This window comes from Girardinichthys multiradiatus, chromosome 12 (assembly GCF_021462225.1).
Source record: "Girardinichthys multiradiatus isolate DD_20200921_A chromosome 12, DD_fGirMul_XY1, whole genome shotgun sequence".
NCBI classification, from domain to species: Eukaryota; Metazoa; Chordata; class Actinopteri; order Cyprinodontiformes; family Goodeidae; genus Girardinichthys; species Girardinichthys multiradiatus.
This window is the reverse complement of record NC_061805.1, coordinates 34,784,717-34,812,499: the sequence shown is the minus strand read 5'-3', so window position 1 is coordinate 34,812,499 and position 27,783 is coordinate 34,784,717. Positions and strand designations below refer to the sequence as shown.

At 40.2% G+C, this 27,783-nt stretch overlaps 1 protein-coding gene across 2 annotated transcripts in view; it reads left to right on the top strand.

Annotated features, from left to right (window-relative positions):
* The first annotated feature begins 4,560 nt into the window (after window positions 1-4,560).
* Window positions 4,561-27,783, top strand: part of LOC124877503 (single-stranded DNA-binding protein 2) — a 98,453-nt gene continuing 75,230 nt past the window's right edge. Inside the window, exon 1 of one of the 2 annotated variants that reach the window (XM_047380742.1) lies at window positions 4,561-4,915. In XM_047380742.1, the coding sequence (XP_047236698.1) occupies window positions 4,860-4,915 (56 nt within the window). In that variant the 5' untranslated portion in view covers window positions 4,561-4,859. The remainder of the gene's footprint in view (window positions 4,916-27,783) is intronic. The other variant, XM_047380743.1, reaches the window with a different exon arrangement.

Genomic DNA, 27,783 nt, shown 5'->3' with positions numbered 1-27,783 from the left:
TTACTTTATAAGTTGACTCTGTTTACCCTAAACAGCAAACGCCTATAGAGGCATGCTGGTAATGCAGACTGTATTGGAAGTTTCCAGTTTTCATAACATCCAATTTTAGTTTTTGCAGGCAGATGTAAGGGATTTGTAAGTTTTTCCGTCGTTAACAGAAAGCCCTGGCAGGGACTGGTGTTTTATCAGCAGACAGAAGAGGGTGGAGGGAACAGCTAATGTTGTTTGGAGGAGGCAGTTTCAAGATGCCCCATGACCAGAGGAGGCTATGACCAAGGAGGTCTGTTTTCTCTCCTTCTATGTCCTTTCTGTATTTGTGCTTGCACTTGTAGTCACTGCATCTGTACATACTTGGTACAATGTGTCATACATGACAATCAGTAGCGTGTTACAATGTAACCCGTCTGTGTCATGAGTATTCTAGCAGTGGGTTTTGTGAAGGGAAAGAGTTGCAGATCTTGATCACAAAATGCAGCTTATAATATCTGGAGGAGTAGGTCAACCACTTCTTAATGCAAAATTAAGTTATATGATGCCTTGATTTAAACTGAGTGCAGAGGAAAACCACTAGTATACCCCTGACACCTTCAGTTACTCCCTGTCAGAACCATAGCCAAAAATGACAAGGTGATAAGGTGTCATCAATGGAAAAAAAAATGTATTGACTGAGTCACATGTTTTTGTAAACGTCCAGACGAATTAATCTCAAGAAGCTCTTTAATGTGAAGGCTTAATCGTTTGCTAATTAGCGTCCTCACTAACTGACACTCTCAGTGGAAATATACGATTACATAGCCAATCGACAGGCTCATTTAACAAAGGCTGTTTGCTAAAAGTCCAAAGCAGTTGTTGAAAATTTGAGGAGGGTGTGTGTTATTATGTGGCAATAAAGCTGAAATTGAAAATGTGCGGGTAAAGATGGTAAAAATGAGGAAGAAATCTGGGGTTCTGTTTCATACAGTTCATTTTAGGTAAATATATTTCTCTGAATTTAACAGTAATGTGCCTTTATGTGATGGTACAGTGTTTTTTCTAACTCTTCCAATCTCTATAAAAACTGCTGGGTGAAAAATAACCTAATTTTTGGGAGTGGAGAACATGTCTGTCCTTTCATCCATTTATTATAGTGACTTTATCCCTGCTAAATAATGGGAAGTTAATGCTTAACTCCAAACTCAATGGGAAAGAGGTGGTATAAACCCCGGACAGTCTGCCTATCCATTAAAGGGCAACATAATAACGCAACACACAGGAAAATGCAGCCATCCACTCACACGTAAACCTAATGGGAATTTAGAGCAGCCAATTAACCAAAACATGCCTGTTTTGGATGTTGGGGGGAAGACAGAGTACCTGGAGAAAACCTATGTATGTGCAGAGACAACATGCAAACTCCACAGAGACAGGCTCAGGCAGGAATTCAGTTAAATAATTTTTATGCAAAGTAAGAGTGCTAACAACTGTTCCACTGTGCAGTCACGAATGATATTTAAATCTAGTTATAATATGCATGTGACATAATCACATTAAAAAACCCAGATCAAACCAAAGAACCCCAAGTGACCTCCTGGTGGTGGACATTATTTATGAAAAGGCTAATATTATCTTAAGTGAACAAAGCTATACTCTTGTGTGAACGGAATTAATTAGAATAACAGATTAATATTATGGAGCATAATTTAATCATCTTACAATTTCTTGTTTCATCCCGTGGAAGAGACAGGGCACTGTTTGTGTGACTAATGTAGTAGATACAAGCTTCCAGAAGTGCCAGTTACAACTTTTTTACTGCAGCTTTCACCACTTTTTTTGCATGACGAGGCTTTTGTGAGCCAGCTTAAACTCTTTAAGACAGCATTCCAACTTCCAACCCCCTGGGTTCGACTCCCTGGGGTCTTTCTGCATGGAGTTTGCATGTTCTCCCCGTGAATGCGTGGGTTCTTACCGGGTACTCCGGTTTCCTCCCACAGTCCAAAAACATGAAGGATAAATTTAAATTACCCTTAGGTGTGAATGTGTGTGTGCATAGTTGTTTGTCCTGTATGTCTCTGTGTTGCTCTGCAGTGGATTGGCAACCTGTCCAGGGTGTACCTTGCCTCTTGCCTGTAGACTGCTGGAGATAGGCACAAGGTTCCCCATGACCCACTATGTAATAAGCGGTGTAAAAGATGAATGAATGAAATTCAGAAATGTCAACATCTAAGTTCCAATGAAACATACTTTCAGTTATCAGTGTGCTGTAATTGTTGGTCATTAATTATGATCAGAATGAAGCCTCTGCTATCAGTCCTGTTGTCTTAATGAGGCTACTGTGCTACAAGTTTTGATCAGCAAAACCACTTCAATTGCTAAGAATTCAGGATTAGAAAAGTGAAATATCTATCTATCCATCATGCATGATGGATCTATGCATCATGCATAGATGATGGATGCATCCATCCATCTGACTAATATTGTTGATATGACATATTTTCCTAAAATCTACCTTTATATTTTCCATCTATGTTTCCTGCTTTCAGTTAATTTTGCCCTGTGCTGTCCCTCTTCCTTCCTCCTTCTCCATCCTCTGAAACACATGCTTATCGCCTCTGATTGGTTGTCATGGTGATCGACCCTTGGGGACTGATCCCAAAACCGAAAGTTTTGGTAGTCTGAAATAGAACATTTTTCCCTTTTTCATTGGGGGAAGGGGGGTTCCTTTGGCATGTGGGAGGAGGTGGAAGGGAAGAGGGCGAAAAACAGAGAAGAAAAAGAGAACATGATATGTTTCAGTCAAGAAAAAAGGATGAGACATTCAGGGAAAGGGGGAGAGACAGGCACAGAGAGGGAAAACAGGAGGGAATGAGGCAGCATACATCCATTCCAACTAGGTCACATCGCAGGAGCATTGCGTAAGCACAAACACTGCTGCCCCTGTGCTGTGCCCTTAGCGCACACATGCTCACACAATCACACTGAAACAATCTGTGTCTTTCCAGAACTTACATGTGTTTGGGAATCAGCCACCTTGTATGATAGTCTGTGTAGCCTGTAACCGTTGAATGACACCAAACAGTTTTTGCACTTCATCTTTCTCTCTTGTCTCCTTTCTTTCGGATGAATAAGTACACTACGGCAGCAGATTGAACTGTCTTGTATGTCAACTGCCAAACTGGACAGCAGCATGACATAGCACTTTATGCTGCATATCAAAAGACGCAGCCACACCACTGGTTCTGCAGAATTCTGTGAAGCATAATTGCTGCATGATCTATCTATTATCTGCCCCTTTTGCGAGACTGGGATGTGGGGGTAACAGGTCAGGGAGTAAGACTCCAACATTCCACTCCCCAGTGTCAGTCTCCAACTCATTCAGGGGGAATCCTAGGTTCTACCAGGCCGCAATCAAAATATTGTCCCCCCAACCTGTTTTGGCTCTCCCCCAGGGTCTGCACCCAGTACACATGCCCAGAAAACCTGCAAAGGGAGGCATCCAGGAAATATTCTGATTAGATACCTGAAACACCTCAACTGACACCTGTTGATGTGGGGGATCAGCTGCTGTAGTGTGAGTCCATCCAGATGATGGAACCCCTCACCCCATGTTTAAGGCCTGATCAGCTTATGGAGAAAGCTCATTTAATCTGCTTGTAGCTAGGTTTTTGTTCTTTGGGTCATGACCTACATTTCATAACCATAGGTGAGGATGTTGTTGCATAAATTGAGAGCTTTGCTATTTGGCTCAGCTCTTTCTTCACATTAAAAGACCAGGGCACCATCCGATTCACTGCAGACAAGGTCCCAATCAATCTATCTATCTCCCACTCCATCTTATTTTCACTTGCACTCCTCTGTTAAAGGCAGAGACTGACTCCCAACCCAGAGGAGCAGTCAATAGGCTAAGAGCAATTTAAAGATCCCCATGACAGAGAACCATGGTTTTTGTCATACTTGACCTAGAATAGGAAGAACGTGTGGCAGTTACTACCCACCTGGGGGACATTTCCTACCCACTTTGACAACTGAGGATTTAAAGTAATTTTCTATATTCTACACATAGTCTAACACAAGACAATATGCTTGCATGACTCCAGTAAATAATATCGAACAGCAGGAGGTCCGTCACAGTTTGGATTGAACAGCAAACTATGAGGGACAGAAATGTGGGAACAAAATACGGGTACAAATTGGCAAGGAGGGGGTTGACAGACCCGAAGATGTTCACATTGCACTGGATATCCCAAACAGTTCCTGCCAGAGGTGAAGTAGCAATATATAAACTATGCTTTTGGTCGCTGGCTCCTAACATGCCCCCCACCTTAATGGATGACCTTACACTTGTATGTAAAACAGTAATGGAACTATAGTTGTGTTGTTTTTGCTGTGAGTGTGTCAGCAGAGGGTGTGATTGACTATAAAGGGAACAGCCAAAGCCAGTTGTTTAAAATCCTAGTTGGACGGTTTCAAATCCCCCACTCCGCTCAGAGAAGAATATATGAGGGAGGTACTGCAGATATGTGTATGTGAGCATGCATTCTGGGAGAATATGTGTGCCGGACTCTATATGTTAGGAATACCTTTCCAATCACTGAAGGAATGAGAGAGATGCTTACAGGCAGATAGAAAAAGACAGATCTACAGGGTAAGTTGAAGGAAGGAGAGGACAGAAAGAGAGAGAGAGAATAAGAGGTGGGGTTCATTTAAAGTGGGCGTGGCTCGAAACTGTCAATCAGTGCTGGGCGGTTGAAGAGAGGGCGGTCCTGCACAGCGGGACATCCAATGGGAGACGACGCTGCTTGTGTCGCCATGGTGACGGGGCTGTGCCCAAGGAGGTTGTGATGGGTTGACAGGTGCGTGACAATCGGAGGCTCTCTGCAAGCATGTACGCCAAAGGCAAGAGCAGCAACGTGCCGTCCGACAGCCAAGCCAGAGAAAAGTAAGTTTTATTTATGGGGGAGGAAACAGCGGCTGTGAGGGAAGTTCATGAGCGGCCGGGGGGCAGTCACACGCTGAGCTGCGGCAGGGGAGGGCACAAGGAGACTCACTTAGCGGCACGGAGCTCTGTGCTCAGCGCTCTGCAAGCCTTGGAAAGTTCACTGCTTCCTTTATTTAAGGAAATGTAGACATTTTGTCAGAAGGTTAAGGTGTTAGTATGGTCCGAAGGTCTTTTCAGTTTTATCCAGGTTTTTTTTGTATTTATTCTGAGACGTGTTTAATCTAAATCTAGCAGCATCCTTGTGACGCCTTTGCTTTTCTCAGCATGTTTTACTACAAATTTTGTATTTTCAACATGTATTTTTGCATTGCGACACTCGCTTGGATTTGATGGAACATAAACTGTTTATTTTTAAGCATGCGGAGCGAAACTCCGCACGTTCACAGCCCGAAAGCTGCAAAGAGAAAGTCCGAGCATTTGTCTGTTCCGTAGCCGCTCTGTGGCTCTTTAGGGGTCGCTTCGTTCACCTGCAGCCGTGGGTGAAATGTGTGACAGCAGACCGCGATCCTGTGCCCATATAGGCTCACCTGAAAACAGCTGAACTGGTGCTTGTTAGGGATGAGCTGTGTTTGATCGAGGCTTCAAACTGAGTTTGATCCAGGATGCCCATGAGACAGGAGCTTTTATTGTAGCTTCAGTTGGGAGAGTTACAAAGGCGAGCCTAATAGTTAAAACATTAGTTTATGGGAATGAAACCTAAAAAAATGTATTCCGTTTTTGTTTTTTTAATTAAAATGTTGTAAAATATCCACTAAAAAACGTCTCTAATTTTACTAGGCTACTTATGTAGTTGGTTTTTCATATATTTGTTTATTTTTATGTCTAATTTTTGTTCTTGATTCCATCTTTAAATAAACATTGCTCCATCCCAGCTCTGTCCCCTACCTGCTATCGACAACATCATAAAAACTTTGTTTTTGGTAGGTCAACCAGCTATTTACTGGTCCTTCTCAAAATATTAGCATATTGTGATAAAGTTAATTATTTTCCATAATGTAATGATGAAAATTTAACATTCATATATTTTAGATTCATTGCACACTAACTGAAATATTTCAAGTCTTTTATTGTCTTAATACGGATGATTTTAGCATACAGCTCATGAAAACTCAAAATTCCTATCTCACAAAATTAGCATATCATTAAAAGGATCTCTAAACGAGCTATGAACCTAATCATCTGAATCATTGAGTTAACTCTAAACACCTGCAAAAGATTTCTGAGGCCTTTAAAACTCCCAGCCTGGTTCATCACTCAAAACCCCAATCATGGGTAAGACTGCCGACCTGACTGCTGTCCAGAAGGCCACTATTGACACCCTCAAGCAAGAGGGTAAGACACAGAAAGAAATTTCTGAACGAATAGGCTGTTCCCAGAGTGCTGTATCAAGGCACCTCAGTGGGAAGTCTGTGGGAAGGAAAAAGTGTGGCAGAAAACGCTGCACAACGAGAAGAGGTGACCGGACCCTGAGGAAGATTGTGGAGAAGGGCCGATTCCAGACCTTGGGGGACCTGCGGAAGCAGTGGACTGAGTCTGGAGTAGAAACATCCAGAGCCACCGTGCACAGGCTTGTGCAGGAAATGGGCTACAGGTGCCGCATTCCCCAGGTCAAGCCACTTTTGAACCAGAAACAGCGGCAGAAGCGCCTGACCTGGGCTACAGAGAAGCAGCACTGGACTGTTGCTCAGTGGTCCAAAGTACTTTTTTCGGATGAAAGCAAATTCTGCATGTCATTCGGAAATCAAGGTGCCAGAGTCTGGAGGAAGACTGGGGAGAAGGAAATGCCAAAATGCCAGAAGTCCAGTGTCAAGTACCCACAGTCAGTGATGGTCTGGGGTGCCGTGTCAGCTGCTGGTGTTGGTCCACTGTGTTTTATCAAGGGCAGGGTCAATGCAGCTAGCTATCAGGAGATTTTGGAGCACTTCATGCTTCCATCTGCTGAAAAGCTTTATGAAGATGAAGATTTCATTTTTCAGCACGACCTGGCACCTGCTCACAGTGCCAAAACCACTGGTAAATGGTTTACTGACCATGGTATCACTGTGCTCAATTGGCCTGCCAACTCTCCTGACCTGAACCCCATAGAGAATCTGTGGGATATTGTGAAGAGAACGTTGAGAGACTCAAGACCCAACACTCTGGATGAGCTAAAGGCCGCTATCGAAGCATCCTGGGCCTCCATAAGACCTCAGCAGTGCCACAGGCTGATTGCCTCCATGCCACGCCGCATTGAAGCAGTCATTTCTGCAAAAGGATTCCCGACCAAGTATTGAGTGCATAACTGTACATGATTATTTGAAGGTTGACGTTTTTTGTATTAAAAACACTTTTCTTTTATTGGTCGGATGAAATATGCTAATTTTGTGAGATAGGAATTTTGGGTTTTCATGAGCTGTATGCCAAAATCATCCGTATTAAGACAATAAAAGACCTGAAATATTTCAGTTAGTGTGCAATGAATCTAAAATATATGAATGTTAAATTTTCATCATGACATTATGGAAAATAATGAACTTGATCACAATATGCTAATATTTTGAGAAGGACCTGTATAATGTAGTCCTTTCTGTTGCTCATAAAAAATAAAGTTTATTATTTCAGAATACCTCACATACAATGATGTATTATTGTTTAAGCCTCTGAACTTGAAGCAAAATATCTTATGGTGTATGAGCAGAAAGTTGACCATTCTAAGGCAGTGGTGGGTTTTAATTTTTTAGCGTCCTTTATTTCTGCACTGACATACACCTGGATAGTGCAGATGTTTAATCCCGTATAGATATCAACTGATGAAAGTCTGTGCATTTTTTCCTGCTGAACCTTTCTGCTAATGCTGTAGAAAAACGATATTTTCTTGTTTAAGTTGGCAGAGACATCGCTGTTATTTTAGTGTTCATTGGTGTTTGCCCGAAAATAAGATTGCTGTAGTTGTTCTATACCTCTTAAGAAGATGAAAAACTACACTAGCTTATGTACTGTTGAAAGGAAGGATAGAGTGAACCTCACAACATTGGAGAGGTTGTTGATAAAAGATTAAGGCAGAAAAAAGGCATACCTGACTGGGTAGATGGTATGTAAGACCAGTAAATCAGATAAAATAGCTTAATTGTCCATCACCTTTTTGAGATGGAGATCTGTCTTTGACATCCAGCAAAACAATCACCCATACAACATACAAAGATAATCAAAAAAAAAAAAAAAGACATTGTTAAAGCAATATTACTAAAAGCAACAGATTCATAAACTTAGATACTGGGTCCATTTGATTAGGCGGATTATATCATCAGTGTTGTGACAGTTTACCCTTAAAATGAACTAGTTCTACATGCAGTTCACACTTAATTCACAATCACGTTAGTGAAACTAATCATATGTTTTTAGAAAAAAAAAAAAGATACTCATTTGGTATTGCATAATGGCGACAATTAATAAATAGATAGTTACAACCTGACCTTGCTAACTGATTTATTAAGTTATATTCTTTTCTCTCAGAACTTTATTTTATTATAGGTAAATTCTCAAAATGCAGCTCTCATTTAAAGATTTTTGTTCTTTAGCTGTTAGAAAAGAACATTTGTGAGAATGAAAGGTTTGGCACATACAATCTTTTGTTCAATTAGAGTGTAGTTTAACCAGTAAGAAAAAACAGCACTTTTAACTTGATAGTCCACTTATAAACACACTCGTTTTTGATGAGTGTTATGCCACTTGCCTTTTGTAAAAACATGGCAACAAATAACTGCTGAAGTAGGACCTTCTCTTTAAGTTTCTGTGATATTTTCATGATAGGGGTGACTGTTCAATTGTCTTGGACTGGGTTATAGAGGACTGAACTGGAGGAGTTGTGAAAACTAGTTAGGTTTGTGAGGAAGTCAAATATCTATCTGCAGTGTGTTGTTTTTAAACCTATACTGAAATATATGCTAAACATATGTCTGTGCCTCAGCTAATGTACATTCAAGGACAGATAATCATTTATTGTATCTTTTGAATCCAGTTTGTCAACAGTGTGACTGAGTGTTCATCTCAGACCTATAGCCTAGTTTTTTATTCTGGATCGATATGAAAAGGATTAAACAGTGGGGTTTTGCTCTGTCATTGGCTTATTGCATGTATTGACTGAGGCAGTGATGGAGAGGTTGCCGCATGCCAGAAAGACACTTCCCGTGAACACTGCATCTCTGCTGGAAAGACACGAGTTGATGTTTATTCTGTAGAAGTTGTCCAAGAGACATTCTGACAGTCTGTTCTGGGATGCCTTAACATCTTTGGATTTGTAACAATTAATATCCTTAAAGTGTTTTAAGGAAAACTGTGGCCTTGACATTGACGACAACTTACAAAATTGTGCTTTTCATCAGTAATAAGGAAATCATAATCAAAAAAGGCAAATATTGGTTGCACATAAACACTTTTCATTCCCTTGTGATACGTTTCACTAATCTTTTAATTTCTTGTGTGGTAGCCCACCACTAAGTAGTACAAGTCAAATGGAAGGAAAACAATTTATGATTTTGAAAATATTTTACAACTAAAAAACTTAAAAATTGCCTTTGTATTAAGCCCGTTTTTCTCAGTTCCCCCTAAGAAAGGGACAAAAGAACACACCAGGTAGGCCAGCAAAAAAGCTGTGGAGAGGTTCAGGGCAGAGTTATGTTTAAAGCATTATGCCAAGCTTTGGAAATCTTATGGAGCATTGTTGAATCTATCATTGAAAAACAGAAATATTATGGTACAACTGCAAACCCACTAATACATGGCCATCCACCGAAACTGACAAGACAGGCAAGGAGAATATTATTCAAAAAAACAGCCACAAGAGGCCCATGGTAACTCTGGAGGAGCTGCAGAGATCCACACCTGTTAGTGATCAGAGTTGATGGGAAGATGGAGAGAGCTAAATACAGGAAGAAAACCTGTCAGAGGTTGTGAAACACTTTAGATTTTGATTCACCTTCCAGCAGGGCAATGACCCCATAAAGCCTGAGCTATAATTTAGGTTTAGGTCAAATCATATTTATGTGCTGAAGTGTGCAAAAGTTCAGACCTAAATCCAGTTGAGAATATGTGGTAAGACCTAAAAATTAATGGTCAGAGACACCCTGTCTTAAGCGTAAGATATTTACAGATATGAATGTGCGAAGGTTTATCACACAGTGCTCAAGAAATGTCTTAAATTCAGTTTCACCTTATTTATTTTGGTTCAGGATATTTTTTATTTTTATTTTAATCAAAATATTTTATTTGATATTTGAATATATGAAGATGAATCACAGTCCAATTTTCTTATTTTATAAATAATGTTCGGCAATACCATTCCTTCCCACCAACTTCGATGTGTTGGTGTGTATTCATGTATATGTATATATACAACTAAATAATCATACCATCTTGATTATCACAAAAAAAGGAAAAAATACAAAAGAAATTAGAAATTCCCCAGTTTTTTATTCAGATAATGTTGCTGCTAGGCGACTCATTATCCTTGTTTACATTTCTTTGTACAAGTCAAGGTTCATTGGCTTTCAGTGCCAAAGCCACAGAACAGAAGGGTGGGTAGCAAGGAGATACTCCATGAAAAAGGAAAAAAAAATCAAGAGAGGGAAAGTTTTGTTGTCTGATAACAAGCAGGCTTGTTTATCAGTGGTCTGTATCAAAGAAGCAGAGTAGGCCTGCCACTGCTGAGCTTTCAGTTGCTTCTCATTTCTGCAGCACAGCAGGGGATCAGAGAGCGGGAGAGATGAAGGGTAGCAATAGATTGAGGAAAACGAAGGAGGAGGAGAGAGAGTGGGACTGAGGGAATTTGCTGGATCATTAGTCTACAGTGTTGTTGTGTTGACCTTAGAATGGACCCCTGTAGACAAGGGGCTCTGGCGTCGAGCCCAAGTAGATGTAGGGCTCTGGAAGCAACTGGCTTGTATGCATCTCTGTTCACTGTTTGTGTGAGAGGCTGACCATAAATATATAAATACAATATATTTGTATAGCCTCCCTGGATATACAAATGTTACGCTACTTATATTAATATGTGACAACATAACATTTTCCCATCTGTATAATTAACCTGAAAGGTTGTTGTAAATTTTATGTGGACCTCTGCTAATGTTGCTTTTTTCTATATAATATCTCAACCAGAGATAATAAATAAATAAATAAATATTGTTTTCAGGATTAAATGAATAAGTTTCCCAAATGTAAATGTAAAATCAACCAGACAGACTTACTGTTAATGCAAGAGGATGTATGTGGCTATGGAAAGTTTTTTTTTGTAATTACTTTGAGTAGAAATTGAAAAATAAGTACTTAAGTATGTTATCTGGCTGTTGATGGACTGGCCAGACAAGGTGCATCCTTCAACAAGATAAATTCAGTATTAATCATAAATTAAGGATGACGGTTAAGTTCTCCCCATATTTGGGAGTTACCTGCTTCTCTGCAGGACATTTCACCTGGACCGGTACTTTAATGGGGACATATGCAAAATCCACTTTTTTAGCCTTTAAATACATTTTGTTGTGTACTTGGAGTCTGTAGGAGTGCAGAAAAGTTGAATTTAGTCTCTCCAGCTGTGTGCTGCTTTTAGCTCGAGGACAGAACCGTAGTGTGTGTTTTGAGTAGTATTATTATATAAATGTTTTGCATTGTTTGTCATGTTTCTGCGGCACTAGGTAATTGTTATCAAACTACAAAAATGGCTGAATAGGTTAAAGTGGAGCGCACCTTGACCTGTTGGGGGTGGGGTGTTAAGCGCCTCAACAGCATTTAAAGAGATGGCACCAAAACGAGTTGCTCTCAGATGAATCTCAAAGAGGAGCCTGTGGAGCTCCAATAACAAGGTGTTCAGACCAAAGCATTACAGTTCCACTTTATATAGACCACAACTGAATGATTTAAGTGTGAACAGGAAGGATTTAAAAACATGTGTCCACTTTAAACTTTAGTAAAAAAACCATAAACCGGCAATATTTTTCCATCAGTTAATGATAGAAAAGTAGAAGAGCAATAAGACAGATGATTATACACATTTTGAAACAGAACGTGGTGGGGAAAAAAATAAAATAAAATAAATAAATAAAAAAATATATATATATAATAGTTTTTTTGTTTTAGGTGTGTTTGCAAGTAAGTACAATTTTATTTATATAGCACCTCTCAAGACAGATCACAAAGTGCTTCACAACACTAATACAAAGTACAATTGGAATAATATATTTATAAATGTAAAATAGAAGATAAGATAAAATCAAAAATAAACTAACCAAACGCAAGCCTAAAAAGATGAGTTTTTAGCTGTTTTTTAAAAGACACCACCGAATCTGCAGTCCTTATACACAAGGGGATAGAGTTCCAGAGTCAGGGAGCTACTGTTGCAAAAGCTCTATCACCCTTAGTTTTCAGCCTTGTGTGATGTACAGCCAGTAGGACTTTATCGCATGACCTCAGAGACCTGGGGGGATTGTACGGATATAAGAGTTCACTGATATAAGTTGGGGCTTGACCATGAAGACCTCTATAAGTCAGGACCAGAAGTTGATTTGCAGAGACAGTACTCTGCATGCACACAACCCTTTGTTTTGGGCTGCAAAACATGCCCAGTGTGTACAGAAAACAGCCAATGTTGGCATGTCTGTAGGACACATGGAGGGGTATATTGGTACTGCAGGAGGTAATCACTGTGAAGCAAGTAAAAAAAAATATAATGCTCTGATCTGGCCTATTTCAATATCCACCTTTCTTTGTTTTCCGAACTGGTGATTCCGATTTTGACAAATCTCAATTGTCTCTGTCTCATTGGTGCATATCTGTTTATAAGAATTGTTGCTGGCTTTACTATCTGGGGGCACAAATTGCGTTCAATAGTTTCTCACTTCACATTATTTATGTTGGTAGCAGAAGTCTGTAATCAGAAAGCTTTAGCTACCATGACAGTCATGCTATTTTTAAGATGCTCAAATTAAGCAAAGATTGCCTTGATATTTGTGTGTCCTTTTACTGTAGTTTCATTCACAAAATGCAAGTAACAATATCCCTACTATCCTGTTTTAAAAATACCCGTAATATTTTGTAAAACCTTAATTTCCGACTTTAAACACTCTACATGTGTCAGTATATGACAGAGTATGTGACAGTCTTTGCACCTGTAATCCAGAGAACACCTTCCGTAGCTCACAGAAGGCACCACTGCTCGATCCCTCCCCTCCCACCTCTATCTGTCTCTACCTGTGTTATGGTCTGCATTTGATTTTGATTAGGAGTGACAGTACACGACCACTGACTGTGTACTGCAGTTGTTCAGCGAGTGTAGGTTTGAGTCACTGGCTGTCAGAGGACACAGTCCACATAATTCTGGGTTTGTGGTCCTGACTGAGCAGCATTGCAGCACATAGTGCAGATTCCTATTTTCCTCCTTTCTGTGTGTGTCATACAATAAGGAGCAAACTTTGCCTGGGAGGCATTACAATACTGAGAGTCTTTATTTCTCACTTTTTCTTAGAGCACATCTTGTTCCATGCAATTCCACCAAAATATAACTCTTAACTTTGTTTTTCAGAATCAATATGGTGAAACTGTGAAATGGCCAAATTGTAGTTTTAGTACTACTGAGATATGTGTCATTTTTCTAGGGTTGTAGTTCATCTGGTGCCCATCAATCTGGTGGAGTTAATGGATGTTTGGTTTCTGTAAGGATTATCATTCTGCACGCACACTTACACACACTTCAGAACTGAAACACCTCATGATCCTTCCAGGAGGCTGCCAATGCAGCACTGCGCAGACTGAGGCAGAGCAGTGCATGCTGGGAGCGTTTATCTGACAGAAGCAATTCAGGTTGCCACTCCAGCTTTCGCTGTGCATCGCATTACACGAGTACTACAATAAAAATAAATCGGTACACACGCAAACTGTTATACTGTTCATGGTTATTGAAAACTGTCAGAGGTGTACTCATTAGAACAGACAGGAACACAATTTGTGGCATAAACAAAATATTTTGCCCACAGGATAAATATGTTTCTGGAAAAACAATATGGAGCTGGTGTTTTTTCCTATTCAGGATTTGTTTTGTCCTTGATACTAATCTGAGTTATTTGAGTTTAGGCATTTGTTGATACTGAGTTTCAGCCCATCCCATTGTACTTAAAGGTAATGACATCCAAGCTCTCTGCAGTAGAATATACAGGGGTGGACAATGAAACTGAAACACCTGGTTTTAGACCACAATAATTTATTAGTATGGGATTGGACCTCCTTTTGCGTCCAATACAGCGTCAATTTGTCTTGGGAATGACATATACAAGTCCTGCACAGTGGTCAGAGGGATTTTAAGCCATTCTTCTTGCAGGATAGTGGCCAGGTCACTACGTGATACTGGTGGAGGAAAACGTTTCCTGACTCGCTCCTCCAAAACACCCCAAAGTGGCTCAATAATATTTAGATCTGGTGACTGTGCAGGCCATGGGAGATGTTCAACTTCACTTTCATGTTCATCAAACCAATCTTTCACCAGTCTTGCTGTGTGTATTGGTGCATTGTCATCCTGATACATGGCACCGCCTTCAGGATACAATGTTTGAACCATTGGATGCACATGGTCCTCAAGAATGGTTCGGTAGTCCTTGGCAGTGATGCGCCCATCTAGCACAAGTATTGGGCCAAGGGAATGCCATGATATGGCAGCCCAAACCATCACTGATCCACCCCCATGCTTCACTCTGGGCATGCAACAGTCTGGGTGATACGCTTCTTTGGGGCTTCTCCACACCGTAACTCTCCCGGATGTGGGGAAAACAGTAGAGGTGGACTCATCAGAGAACAATACATATTTCACATTGTCCACAGCCCAAGATTTGCACTCCTTGCACCATTGAAACTGACGTTTGGCATTGGCATGAGTGACCAAAGGTTTGGCTATAGCAGCCCGACCGTGTATATTGACCCTGTGGAGCTCCTGACGGACAGTTCTGGTGGAAACAGGAAAGTTGAGGTGCACATTTAATCGAGACGGGGATGCTCCTCCTCACAACCAAAGCTGTCTGAGCACAGTTTGCAGAGCAAGTCACTTGACACAGACAGGAAGTCGCAGCAGTCAAGACAGACTCTCCTTTAAAGGATGGAAAACACTTAGATTGTTAAGGAAAACCACAGATTTGTTACATAAACAAAATAATAGGCACAGCCTAAAAAACTGTTTTCCCAGATGTGCACATGAAAATGGGCCCTAATTACTAAAAACTGGCTGTGCAACACAGCTGCTGGCCTCACTAGTGGTGCAGCTGACAAAATTATAGAAAACACATCAACAGGTATTGAGTCAGAGATTTGGATACCGATCATTTAAAAAGGCTGTGATCAAGAACCGCAACTGAACACAAAAATCAGCTCTGTTGATTGAGTACACTAGATATTTGTTTTTGTGTATATTTTTATATTATTGTGTGCATTTCTGTGCAGTGTTCATATTTTTGTATTTTTATCTTACATATTTACAATCTTTAATGTTTTACACACTGCACTTTTGTTTTTTTGTACCCACAGTTTTGTTGTACCCAGCTGTACAATGACAGTAAAGTCTGTTCTATTCTACACAGTTGGGTCATCTAAAATTCTTGCATCCCATACAGAAGAAACACGTGAAACTAACATCCTGTCAGTTAAAGTCCCCATGCAACAATGGAGGTCTGTTATGACTTTTAATAGAGAGCACACTGTTGGTGTAAATCTGTAATCCCATCTGAGCCGTCTGCTCATAGCACTCTACCCATATGTTTGGGCCCTCAAAATCAACCTCCATCTGTCTGTCTGCCAGTCACACTGCCTCTGCGTGATTGCAAACTACAACATCCAGTGATTATTACGCAGCTAATAGCCTCTCCAGCTCTCATGGGATGCTTGTGAACAGCACCGAGAACACAGAGGACTGACATCACTCTGTTGTTGTCTTTCACCAGCTCTGATGTTTTGTAAAAGAGTACAAATTTCAAACTGCTGCTGAAGGGTCTCAGATCATCATTCGTCTGAGATTACAAGAAAAGCCTAGTAGAAAGCATGTTCTCATATGCTGTCTCTTTAAAGTAATGACTGATATAAAACAGCTTTCCGAACGTATAGATGCTGTTAAAAGTCCTGTTTTATGCTCGAGCATCCCTCTGTCTACCTCTTATCCCCACTGTCAGAGATGTAACTTTCCACAGAAGTGCTATCAAAGCAGGGGCCCTCTTACAGAAACAGTCAGTGATCGACGCAGGCAGAAAAATGGGATGTCAGTCAACACAGGGCCTTGTCTAAAACATTCTCGTAAAGTGTGTGGCGGTTTTTAAGGAGAGATGATGTGACAGAAGTCTTCTGTTTAAATCAGATAGCTCAGCATCCTGGAAGTGTGTCATCACGACCCTTAAAAAAAACAAAACAATAGCTTTATGGATGAGTGAGTTTATCACACCGTGCTGCTCCCTCAGGACCCCATCGTTGTCCCTGAAAGCTCCTGTTTTAATTAGAAATACAGTCACCTCCTTTTCATATTATTTGTCTCCTCTGCTCTTTCTCTTACTTTCCCTAAAGTAAAGGTGAGTGTATCAAGTTTAGCAGTGGGATAAAGATACTGACATTTGGAGTGTGAAGGATTCAGAGCGTCGTGCCATGCATGAGGCTGAGGCTATGCTCACCGTGACTGAAAACCACTATCCGTGCCGCCAGACTTTGTTTCTGTTAGTGGTTGCTCTTGTGGTTTAGTCAGGAAGTTTTTCTTGTTGCCCATGGCGACTCCAAACATGTTAAGCTATGCCCAAAGACCACACCACAGTAAGGGATGCTCGTGCTGACAGAGACTTCCTGTAACCTGAGAAGATTTCCGCAAAACAGAAAGCTGCCGGTGAATATGCAGGCTCAGTTAAACTGTTCTGTTTGTCTGGTGAGGCGAAATAATTTCTCTGGTAATAAAAAAGCTTGCCTTAGACCAGGGGTACTCAAAAATAAATCTTGAAGGTCCCCAATGACACTTTTGAAATAGTCAAAGGTCCATTTATTGTAATTGGTCATGCCACAAGCCTGAATACTCTAATAATGAAAACAAAATATTAATTTCATTCAAAAAAACGGACGTTGTAGGGAGTTCATACAGACACGTGGAGGCCACACACGTGTCTAAGCCTCATTTTGACTTGTTTTAAGGACATAACATCAAAGTTGGATCAGCCTGTAGTGTGTTTTTCCACTTTAATTTTGTGTGTTACTCCAAATCCAGGCCTCCATTGGTTAATAAATTTGATTTCCATTGATGATTTTTGTGTGATTTTGTTGTCACCACATTTAACTTTGTACAGAACAAAGTACTCAATGAGAATATTTCATTCATTCAGATCTAGGATGTGTTATTTGAGTGTTTCCTTTATTTTTCTGTGCAGTGTATTTTATTGGAGTTGTAAGTAGTGAAGGAAAATGATGCATTATTTTCAAAGGTATGTTAATCTGGTACCCCTTAATGAAATCCAAGGCAACTAATTTCTTTTACAGGTTGCCTATTTAGTTAATAAAGTCTATTTAAAATAGGTATTATGGCAGCTAGTCTGTGTACTACGACCTCTGCTTTTCACCTCCTGGTCTGCCCCAGTCCATCATGGGGCAGACCAACAAGCCAAGGTGCTGTACCCAGCACCCACAACTTTCAGATTGCAAGATGGCTCCTCTTCCCACTGAGCCAGTTGTCTCGAGAGAGTCATCCTTTTGGGCTGGTAGGTAGCCTGCGTTCCTGGAAAGACCCCTTACATACATGGGGAGAACATGCAAGTCCATGCCAGGATTCACACCGTAAACCTTCTTGCTCCAAGGCAACAGTGTTAACCACTGAGCCACCACGTAGCCCTAAAGATCTTCATGACGGCCAGTAAAGCATACTTGTGTTATAAGCCAATATCCAAGGCTTTGAACACCTGATATAACGCTGTTCGATCTATCCTCTTAAGATGGAAAGAGTATGGCACAACTGCAAACCTACCAAGACATAGCTCTCAACCTAAACTGACCGGCAAACATCTATCAGAGAATCATCCCATAGCTCTATAGTATCTCTGGAGGAGCTGCAGAGATTCACAGCTCATGTGGCAGGACACATGAGCCGTTAACAGGACAGTTTTCAGTCGTGCACACCACAATGCCGGTGGATTATATGAAAGAGTTGCCAGAAGAAAGCTGGTGTTGAAAGAAATCCTTAAAAAGTCCCATTTATAGTTTGTCACAAATCATGTATGGCACAAAGCAAACATGTGGAAGATTGTGGAAAAATAAAATTTTCTGGTTAAATGCTATGTATCGCCTTTGTCTTGGTCTATCACATAAAATATATTAAAGTTTGTCATTCAATTCAATTCAGTTTTCAATTCAATTTATTTATATAGCGCCAATTCACAACACATGTCCGTCTCAAGGCACTTCACAAAAGTCAGGTACATACATTGCAATTAATCCTAATCATTGAACAGTGCAGTCAGATTCAGTTATTTACTCAAATTGGATAAAACGTTTTTCTATCTATGGAAACCCAGCAGATTGCATCCAGTCAGTGACTTGCAGCATTCCCTCCTCCCAGATGAGCATGTAGAGACAGTGGACAGTCACTGGCATTGACTTTGCAGCAATCCCTCATACTGAGCATGCATGTAGCGACAGTGGAGAGGAAAAACTCCCTTTTAACAGGAAGAAACCTCCAGCAGAACTAGGCTCAGTGTGAGCGGCCATCTGCCACGACCGACTGGGGGTTTGAGAGAACAGAGCAGAGACACAAAGAGAACAAAGAAGCACTGATCCAGGAGTCCTTTCTATGGGAAGGAAAAGTAAATGTTAATGGATGTAGCTCCTTTAGTCGTTTCACCTAGAAAGAAAGAACAGATAAACTCTGAGCCAGTTTTCAAGGTTAGAGTCTGAAAGAGAGCACATAGAGTTAATCACAGTAGAAGCTCAGTCAATTGCCATGTCTAGGAGAGAGAAAGGGTTAAACACTTAAAGACAGGGCCAAGTGTATCATCGGTAGAGGGTGAACATTAAGTTGTTGCCAGCAGAAGCTTGGACGATGCTCCTCTCCAGAAAGGTGTCACAGGTAGACAGAGTCAGGCCAGGTGTAGCTTCTAGGAAGAGAAAAGAGAGAAAACAAAGTTAAAAGCTGAAATAACAGCAATAATGCATAATTGGAGAGTAGTGTGAGAATGTAGCGAAGAGGTTGAAAGTGGTCATTATGTCCTCCAGCAGCGTAAGCCTGTAGCAGCATAACTACAGAGACCGCTCAGGATAACCTAAGCCACTCTAACTATAAGCTTTATCAAAAAGGAAAGTTTTAAGCCTAGCCTTAAAAGTAGACAGTTTGTCCATCTAGATGGCCATTGTTATACTAAAAACCACAACGATTGGGATACCTCTCTCTGTCAAATTGACCATAACCACTGGAAAAGAGAGGGGGTCATACAGGTAGCAGAAATGGAGGGTGTGTTTGCACCTCAACCATAACTGAGCCGGTTTAGGCTAAACCTGCCTCCCCCTTACTCCATCCAACAGGGAGAGAAGAAGACGGAGGTAAAAAATAATGAAGATAGCTCAGGATAACCTACGCCACTCTAACTATAAGCTTTATCAAAAAGGAAAGTTTTAAGCCTAGCCTTAAAAGTAGACAGGGTGTCTGCCTCACGGACTTAAACTGGGAACTGGTTCCACAGGAGAGGAGCCTGATAACTAAAGGATCTGCCTCCCATTCTACTTCTAGAGACTCTAGGAACCACCAGTAAACCTGCAGTCTGAGAACGAAGTGCTCTGTTAGGAACATATGGAACAATCAGGTCTCTGACGTATGATGGAGCTAAATCATTAAGGGCTATGTGAGGAGGAGAATTTTAAATTCTATTCTAAATTTAACAGGGAGCCAATGAAGGGAAGCTAAAATAGGAGAAATGCATGGACTAGTTTTTCAGTGTTACTCCTGGATAGGATATTTCTAATTTTGGCAATGTTCCGGAGGTGAAAAAAGGAAATCCTAGAAACCTGTTTAATATGGGATTTAAATGACATGTCCTGGTCAAAAATAACACCAAGGATTTTTACTTTATTATCGGAGGTCAATTTAATGCCATCCAGGTTAAGTGATTGACTTAGCAGTTTCTTTTTTAAAAACTCTGGTCCAAAGAGAACAACTTCTGTCTTGTATGAATTTAGAAGCAGAAAATTTAAAGTCATCCAAGTTTTTATGTCTTCAAGACATGCTTGTAGTCTATCTAACTGGTTGGGCTCATCAGGATTCATGGATAAGTAAAGCTGAGTGTCATCAGCGTAACAGTGAAAATTTATTCTATGTTGCCTGATAATTTTACCTATTGGAAGCATATATATAGTAAAGAGAATTGGCCCGAGTACTGAACCCTGTGGTACTCCACAATTAACCCTGGAGTTTAAAGATGATTTATCATTTACATGAACAAACTGAAATCTGTCAGACAGATAAGATTTAAACCAGCCTAGCGCTGTTCCCCTGATCCCTACAGCATATTCCAGCCTTTCTAAGAGAGTATTGTGATCGACTGTATCAAATGCAGCACTGAGATCTAACAGGACAAGTACAGACACAAGTCCATTATCTGAGGCCATAAGAATATCATTAGTGACTTTCACCAGAGCTGTTTCAGTGCTATAATGAGCTCTGAAGCCTGACTGAAACTCTTCAAACAGGTCGTTGCTGTGTGAATGCTCACACATTTGATTAGCAACTATTTTCTCAAGAATTTTAGATAAGAATGGAAGATTGGATATAGGTCTGTAATATTTCAAGTCATCTCGATCAAGCAAAGGTTTCTTAAGGAAAGGGTTAATTACAGCTACCTTAAAAGCCTGTGGTACATATCCATTTACTAAGGATAGATTAATCGTATCTAAAATGGGGCTGGTAATCAGTGGGAACACTTCCTTAATAATTTGGTTGGGATTGGGTCTAACATACAAGTTGAAGGTTTAGATGAAGCTAATATTTCTGATAACTCAGGAAGCTCCACAGAATCAAAGCAGTCCAAACACAGATCAGGTTCTACAGTTACTTCCAATGTTGTCTCACTGGCTGAGAATGAAGTAATCATCTTCAGGAGTATGTCAAAGATTTTCTTTTTAATAGAATCAATTTTATTTAAGAGGAATCCCATAAAGTTATGACTGCTGAGAGCTAAGGGAATGGATGGCTCAACAGAGCTATGACTCTGTGTAAGTTTAGCAACTGTACTAAAGAGAAACCTAAGATTATTCTTGTTCTCTTCTATTAATGATGATAAATACGCTGTTCTAGCTTGGTGAAGTGTCTTTTTATACAACAGTAGGCTATTTTTCCAGATTAAGTAGGAATCCTCTAGGTGTGTATAGCGCAATTTTCTCTCATTGTGCTTTAAAGTACGCAGCTCTGAATTAAACCAGGGAGCTAGCCTCCTATGAATAGTTACCTTCTTTTTGAAGGGGGCTGCATTGTCTAATGCACTACGCAAGGATGAAGAAACACTATGAACAAGAGAATCAATTTGTGAAGGGGAAGAAACAAAATTATTGCCCTCCACTGTGTTTTTCTGTGATAATGAGGAAATCAAAAGTGGAACAGATTCTTTAAAGGTTGTTACAGCATTGTCTAATAATGATCTACTGTAATGAAATTTTCTTTCAGGTGTGGAGTACTTGGTTAAATTAAACTCAAAGGTCATTAAAAAATGGTCAGACAGGACAGAGTTATGAAAAAATATTGTTATGTCTTTACACTCAATGCTATATGTCAGCACAAGGTCCAGAGAATGAAGACAAAGGTGGGTAGGTTTGTTAATGTTTTGAGCAAAGCCAATTGAGGCTAAGATAGCATTAAAGGCTATATTTAAGCTATCACTTTCAGTGTCAACATGAATGTTAAAATCCCCCACTATAATAACCTTATCTGTATTTAACACTTAATCAGATAAAAGGTCTGAAAACTCATCTAAAAATTGAGAGTAAGGGCCTGGAGGACGGTACAAAACAACAAACAAGTGGTTTTTTGTGCTTTGCAATTTGGATGAGGAAAACTAAGGATTAAATACTCAAAAGAGTTGTAGCTATTGATTGGTCTGGGACAAATCAATAAACTGGACTGAAAGATGGTTGCAACTCCTCCTCGCCCAGTATTCCGAGGAATGTGAAAATTTAACTAATTAGTAGGAGTTGACACATTTATAGTAACATAATCCTCTTGTTGCAGCCAGGTTTCTGTGAGGCAAAATAAATCAATCTGATTTTCACAAATCAGGTCACTAACTAGCAAAGTCTTTGAAGAGAGAGATCTTATGTTCAGTAAGCCACATTTAATTGTTTTATTTTTCTTTTCGGTCTGAGTTGTGTTTATTTTTATGAGATTTTCCCGATTTCCTCGTTTTAAATTATTTTTTAATCTATTCAATTTTGGCCGTGGGCGAGACACTGTCTTAATAGGGTAATGGTTGGGGGGTAGCAGTACAGAAGCTGCAGAGGAGTGTTAAACTACGACCCAGCTTCCTGGTCTGAACCCTGGGTTGTCAGGTTTGGAGAACTAATAAATTCGGCCAGATTCCTAGAAAGAAGAGCTACCCCATCCAATGTGGGATGGATGCCGTCTCTCCGGATCAGACCAGGTTTTCCCCAAAATGTTTGCCAATTATCAATATAACCCACATCGTTTTCTGGACACCACCTAGACAACCAGCAGTTGAATGACAGCATGCAGCTAAACATGTCGTCACTGGTCAGATCGGGGCGGGGACCAGAGAAAATTACGAGTCCGACATTGTTTTGGCAAACTTACACACCGAAGCAACACTAACTTTGGTGACCTCCGATTGACGTAACTGGGTGTCATTACCGCCAGGGTGAATAACAATCTTACTGTATCTACGCTTATCTTATCCTTAGCCAGCAGTTTCAGGTAGGATTTGGCCCCTGGCAGACATTTGACTATGGTCGCTGGTGACTCTAGTGCCACGTTTCTGACTATGGAGCTGCCAATTACCAGAGTTGGCTTCTCAGCGGGTGTGTCGATGAGCAGGGAAAATCTGTTAGAAACGCAGACGGGTTGGTGGTGACCTGTGGGCTGGGATCTAGGACTATGCTTCCTACGTACCATCACCCAGCCGGCCTGAGGCCCCGGCTGCGCGGGGTCTGCTGGAGGACTGCTACGGGGAGCTACCCTCGGTGGCTCCGCGCTACCTAAGGGGCCTCGGCAATCTGCTGGTTTTTGAACACCGCGGAGCCGGGCCTCCAATTCCGACACCCTCGCCTCCAAAGCTACAAAAATGCTACATTTATTACACGTACCATTATCACTAAAGGAGGCAGAGGAGTAACTGAACATCTGGCACAGAGAGGAGGAGAGAGGAGGAGTCTCAGAGAGAGAAACAGCAAAACGGGTAGCCATGATGGAGCTAAAGCTAACGCTAAGCTAGCGACCCCTTACCACTACTAGAAAAACCGTGTAAAACATGGAGAGTCCCCAAACGTGAAATGCAGCAACAGTGTTTTAACGTGCTTATGTATTAGAACAAGTAAAAGATATCAGAGTAGAGAGAAATCAGATCAAACGAGAGAGCCTTCACACACCAAACAATCCACCGAGTGCAACAGCGAAAACAGGAAGTGACGAATACGCCTTACCACGCCTGTCGTCGTTGTAAAGTGACAAAACATAAAAGTACAAAGTACGTAAATACTGATGCAAAGCACTGTTTGCTGTTTTTTTCAAAGGGTTTCTGATTTGTGGGGCATCTCTGTTAGTGATATGTACTGCTCGATGTTGCACCAGTGTAACTTGCATTGTCATTTTAAATACATTAACGTAACTGCACATCCTGCTGTGCCCCACACCCACCCCCACTCCCCCTGCAAGTACACTGGAGGTTGATTAGAACCCTCTCTGCTTATATTCCTCTGTCATTGACATGCAAGATGCATCGCACAGATGCTGGCGCAAGGTTAAGCATGCGTGACGCCCAGGCTTAGCAACTCCTTCAGACAATCTCTCCCTCTCTGTATGCCTATCTAAATTTTTTACCCTCTAAAAACACAGATTATTTCCCTTTGCCTTCACTGTACCTCAATTACTTTGTGTATTGTGTCACCCCTTCCTGTTTGGGAAGTCAGGCAAAGGAATAAATTCATTGAATGTACTTGTCTCAAACGACATATTATCTAACTTCTAAGCCCTCTAAACTCCACAATCACATTTTCTGTGCAATGATTCTGAATTAGTATGTTCCCTTTCTGAGTATTTACATTGCTGACATTGAGTACTTGACTCTATGGCCTAAAGGATTGTGTCTTTGTAGGATTATTAATAAAAAATTATTTGAATCATCTCAGCAGAGAAATTTTACTGTAACTTTTTCCAACTTCTTGTTGTACAAAAATATTTCTGGTTTTTGTTCACCGACTTACACTACACTTCCATTTAGGTCTCCATCACTTTGCATTCTTTACAAAATTGTCTTAGATTGCTTTCATCTGTATCAGTTTGTTTTTCGGATCTCTCCTCTTTCTTTTTCAAAAGAGCAGAAATGTATTAAAGCCAAGTAGACATTAGTCTGGTGCTGTTTTTACAGTCATCTCGTCTCCCTCTTTTTGTAGATTTTGTATTAATTGTTGACGAGCTGAACAATTGTGTAAAGATCTGGTATGAGTGTGGGACCTCATCTCATTGTAACCATAGTAGTACACGTAGAAGCTTCAAAAATTAATGCAAGGTTTTGAAAGGTTATTCTTTCAAAGCTGTTAAATTTTCTCAGTCGGCAACTAAATAGTGAAGCAACGAAACAAACCAGCGCGCTCCCCTCCATTACACCTCTGTTTGGTTGTAGAGGCACTGGAGGCAGGTTAAATGTCCCATCTGAGGTTTTTGCTTTGACTGTGAATATTTTTATCAGTGTGTTTTAATCAGCTCAATGTGCCTCTGAAAGTAAATAGCATAAAACTAAATGTTAAATAACAGGGTCATTAACCTTGCATGATCAATCGGTGTTGCCATTTAAGTTCTCTCTGTAAACATGCGCCTAATTTTCTGGACTTTATGGCTGGATTGTGTTGGAGATTTACTGTAATAGCTTGTAGAGAAAGTTGAACAAAGAAAACACTCCTAAAAATCATTGGCGTTCTTTCAACTGTGAAATTAAACAAACTTCCCATGAGAGGTGACTCAATCTAAACAAATCAAAGCCAATGAAATGGAACTCAAATTAAGAAAATGATGAATTTTTCCTGTGCATTCATTTGATTCAACCACTTTACTTGTTCTGGAAAAATATTACAGTTGTAGAAAAACAGAATAAATTGCAGATTTTCTCAGACAGGACACTTTTTTTTTTTTTGTTCAGCCTGTTGGTAAACAGCGAGCATACTCATCACGCCCTCTCATCATCTCTCTGCCTGTCCCTCCCTTGGATAAGCAGGCATTTCCTGTTATCTCAGGCCTGGCCATTGTTGTCTGCTCTGTGAGACAGTAGAGTCTGTGCTCTGCTGACTGAACTAAAGCTGTTTCACTTTGTCTGATTGGGTCTGCATCAGGCAGGAGGGGGAGATGCTTCATTTTTAATGTATTGCCTGTTTGGGATTTTAATTGCATCTGCTCTGATTTGTTGTACTCAATATGGAAGTAGTACCAGCTTAATTTCACCTGTATTTGAACTGCCACGCAAACAAACAAACTAATCAGTTTAAATTGAATTCTGACTAGACAACATTATGTGTAGAAAATAATAACAGTTTTGCTAAAGGGGACCTTGTTACCAAAAATAAAGGTTGAATCAGCTAGGATGAAAATGAAGAAGGTGAGTTGAATAAAAAAAAAAACTGGAAACATTGGAAGTTTAATATAATAAAATGATTAGTTCTTGTTTTTTAGGCGTGGTTTCTGGCTGCCAGCGACTTTACGTACACTACGCATTTGATTACTGGGTCTGAAGATGCAGCCTGGATTACGGCACAGGGTGGAGATTTTGCAGTGCAGTTAGACTTGTGGTCAGAGTAGCTTGAGAAGTTGGCTGCTATCTGTAAATGTTCATTCTCAGAAGCTCAGTTATAATGCATGCTGCAAATTTGTCTTTTGTCTGTCTTTAGTCATTTTTGCAATTACAGTGAGGTTCATACATATTTTGACACTAACACGTTTTGTTTTTAACCTGTTTACTAAAACATATTCCAGTTATGGTTATATAATGAACATGGACATTATGTGGAGACTTTCTAAGGGTATCCACATTCAAATTGGATGAAGGGTCTAAGAATTTTAGCTCCTCATCATGTTCCACCCTCTTTTTAAAGGGACCAAAAGTCATCGGACAATTCATTCAAATGCTATTTCAGTGGGAGCTGCGGGCAATTCCTTTGTTATGTCATTATCAATTAAGCAGATTTATGACCTGTACTTGATTTGAAGTGTGGTTCTTTTTTTTGGAAGATTTTTATGTGAACAGAAAACATGAGATCAAAGGAACTCTGCCTGTAAGGTGCAAGAAACAGAAAAGACCCATCTGAGAAATTGCTGGGAGGAAGAAAAAAAGAAAGCAAGCACTGGTGACCTCACTGGTGAATCTAAATACAGACAATATCTGCAAGGTGCAAGCCACTCAACAGGCCTCAAGAACAGAAAAGCTCAACTGGACTCAAAAATGTCTAAGAAAGCCAGAAGAGTCTTTGGGCAGATGAAACCAAGATGAACCTCTACCAAAATGTTGGCAAGAAAAAAGTATGGAGAAGGCCTAGAACAGCTGATCCACAAACAAAATAGTGGAATATTCTTGAATGGCCAAGTCAGTCACCTGATCTTAACAGGATTGATCATCTGTTTTACTTGTTAAAGACTAAACCTCAGACAGAAAGGCCACAAACAAACAGCAACTGAAAGCCCCTGCATTAGAGGCCCAGCAGAGCATTAAAAAAGAAGGAAATCCAGCATCTGGTGATTTCCATGAGTTCAATACTTCAGGCTGTCATCGCCAGCAAAGGGTTTTCAAACAAGTATTAAAAATTTACATTTTATTTCCAGTTATTTAAAATGTCGAATGACTTTTGAGCCCCTGAAATGAAAGGATTGTGTTAAAATGCTTTAATTCCACATATGTTTATGCAATCTTAATGTTTAACCCACTGAATTAAAGCTAGTCTGTACTTCATCTGCTTCTGAGTTCTTTAATTTAAAACTGATTGTGGTAATATACAGAGAAAAAAAATTTAAAACATTGTCACTCTCCAAATATATATACACCTGACTGTAGGGGCATCTTTAAAAGAGCTTACAACTCAAACCTTGCTATGATAATATTTGCTTCTAAAGAAGTTCTCAAAGCATTTATTTTCACCTTGTCCTAGACTGTCCTGAGGGCAAAGGGATGAGGAGATACTTGTGGGATTTCTAGTTAATGAAAGATAAACACAAGGTCTGCAGTGAGGTGATCCAAGGAATGCTCTCCCTCCCTGTCAGGATATGAGCTTCATTCTTTTGACTTTTACATGACTTTTCACCTTTGGGGAATTCTTCCTACTGGATGAATTATTTCACAGTAATCACCTTCATTACATTCTTAACGCAGTGTGTCCAACTTTAAAAAACCATCATTGCATTATTGCAAAACTGTATTTACATTTATGTTCAGTGGTTAAAGTATGACTGTGTGAGCTGCTGCAGCTCTTCCTGTGTGTGTCTATGCTTAGCCGCAATTGTTTATGTGAGAAATATGCAATCACACAGCAGAAAGCAGCTGAAACACTAATCACTAAAAATGGTGACATTCAAACCATTGATGAAACTGAAGAAC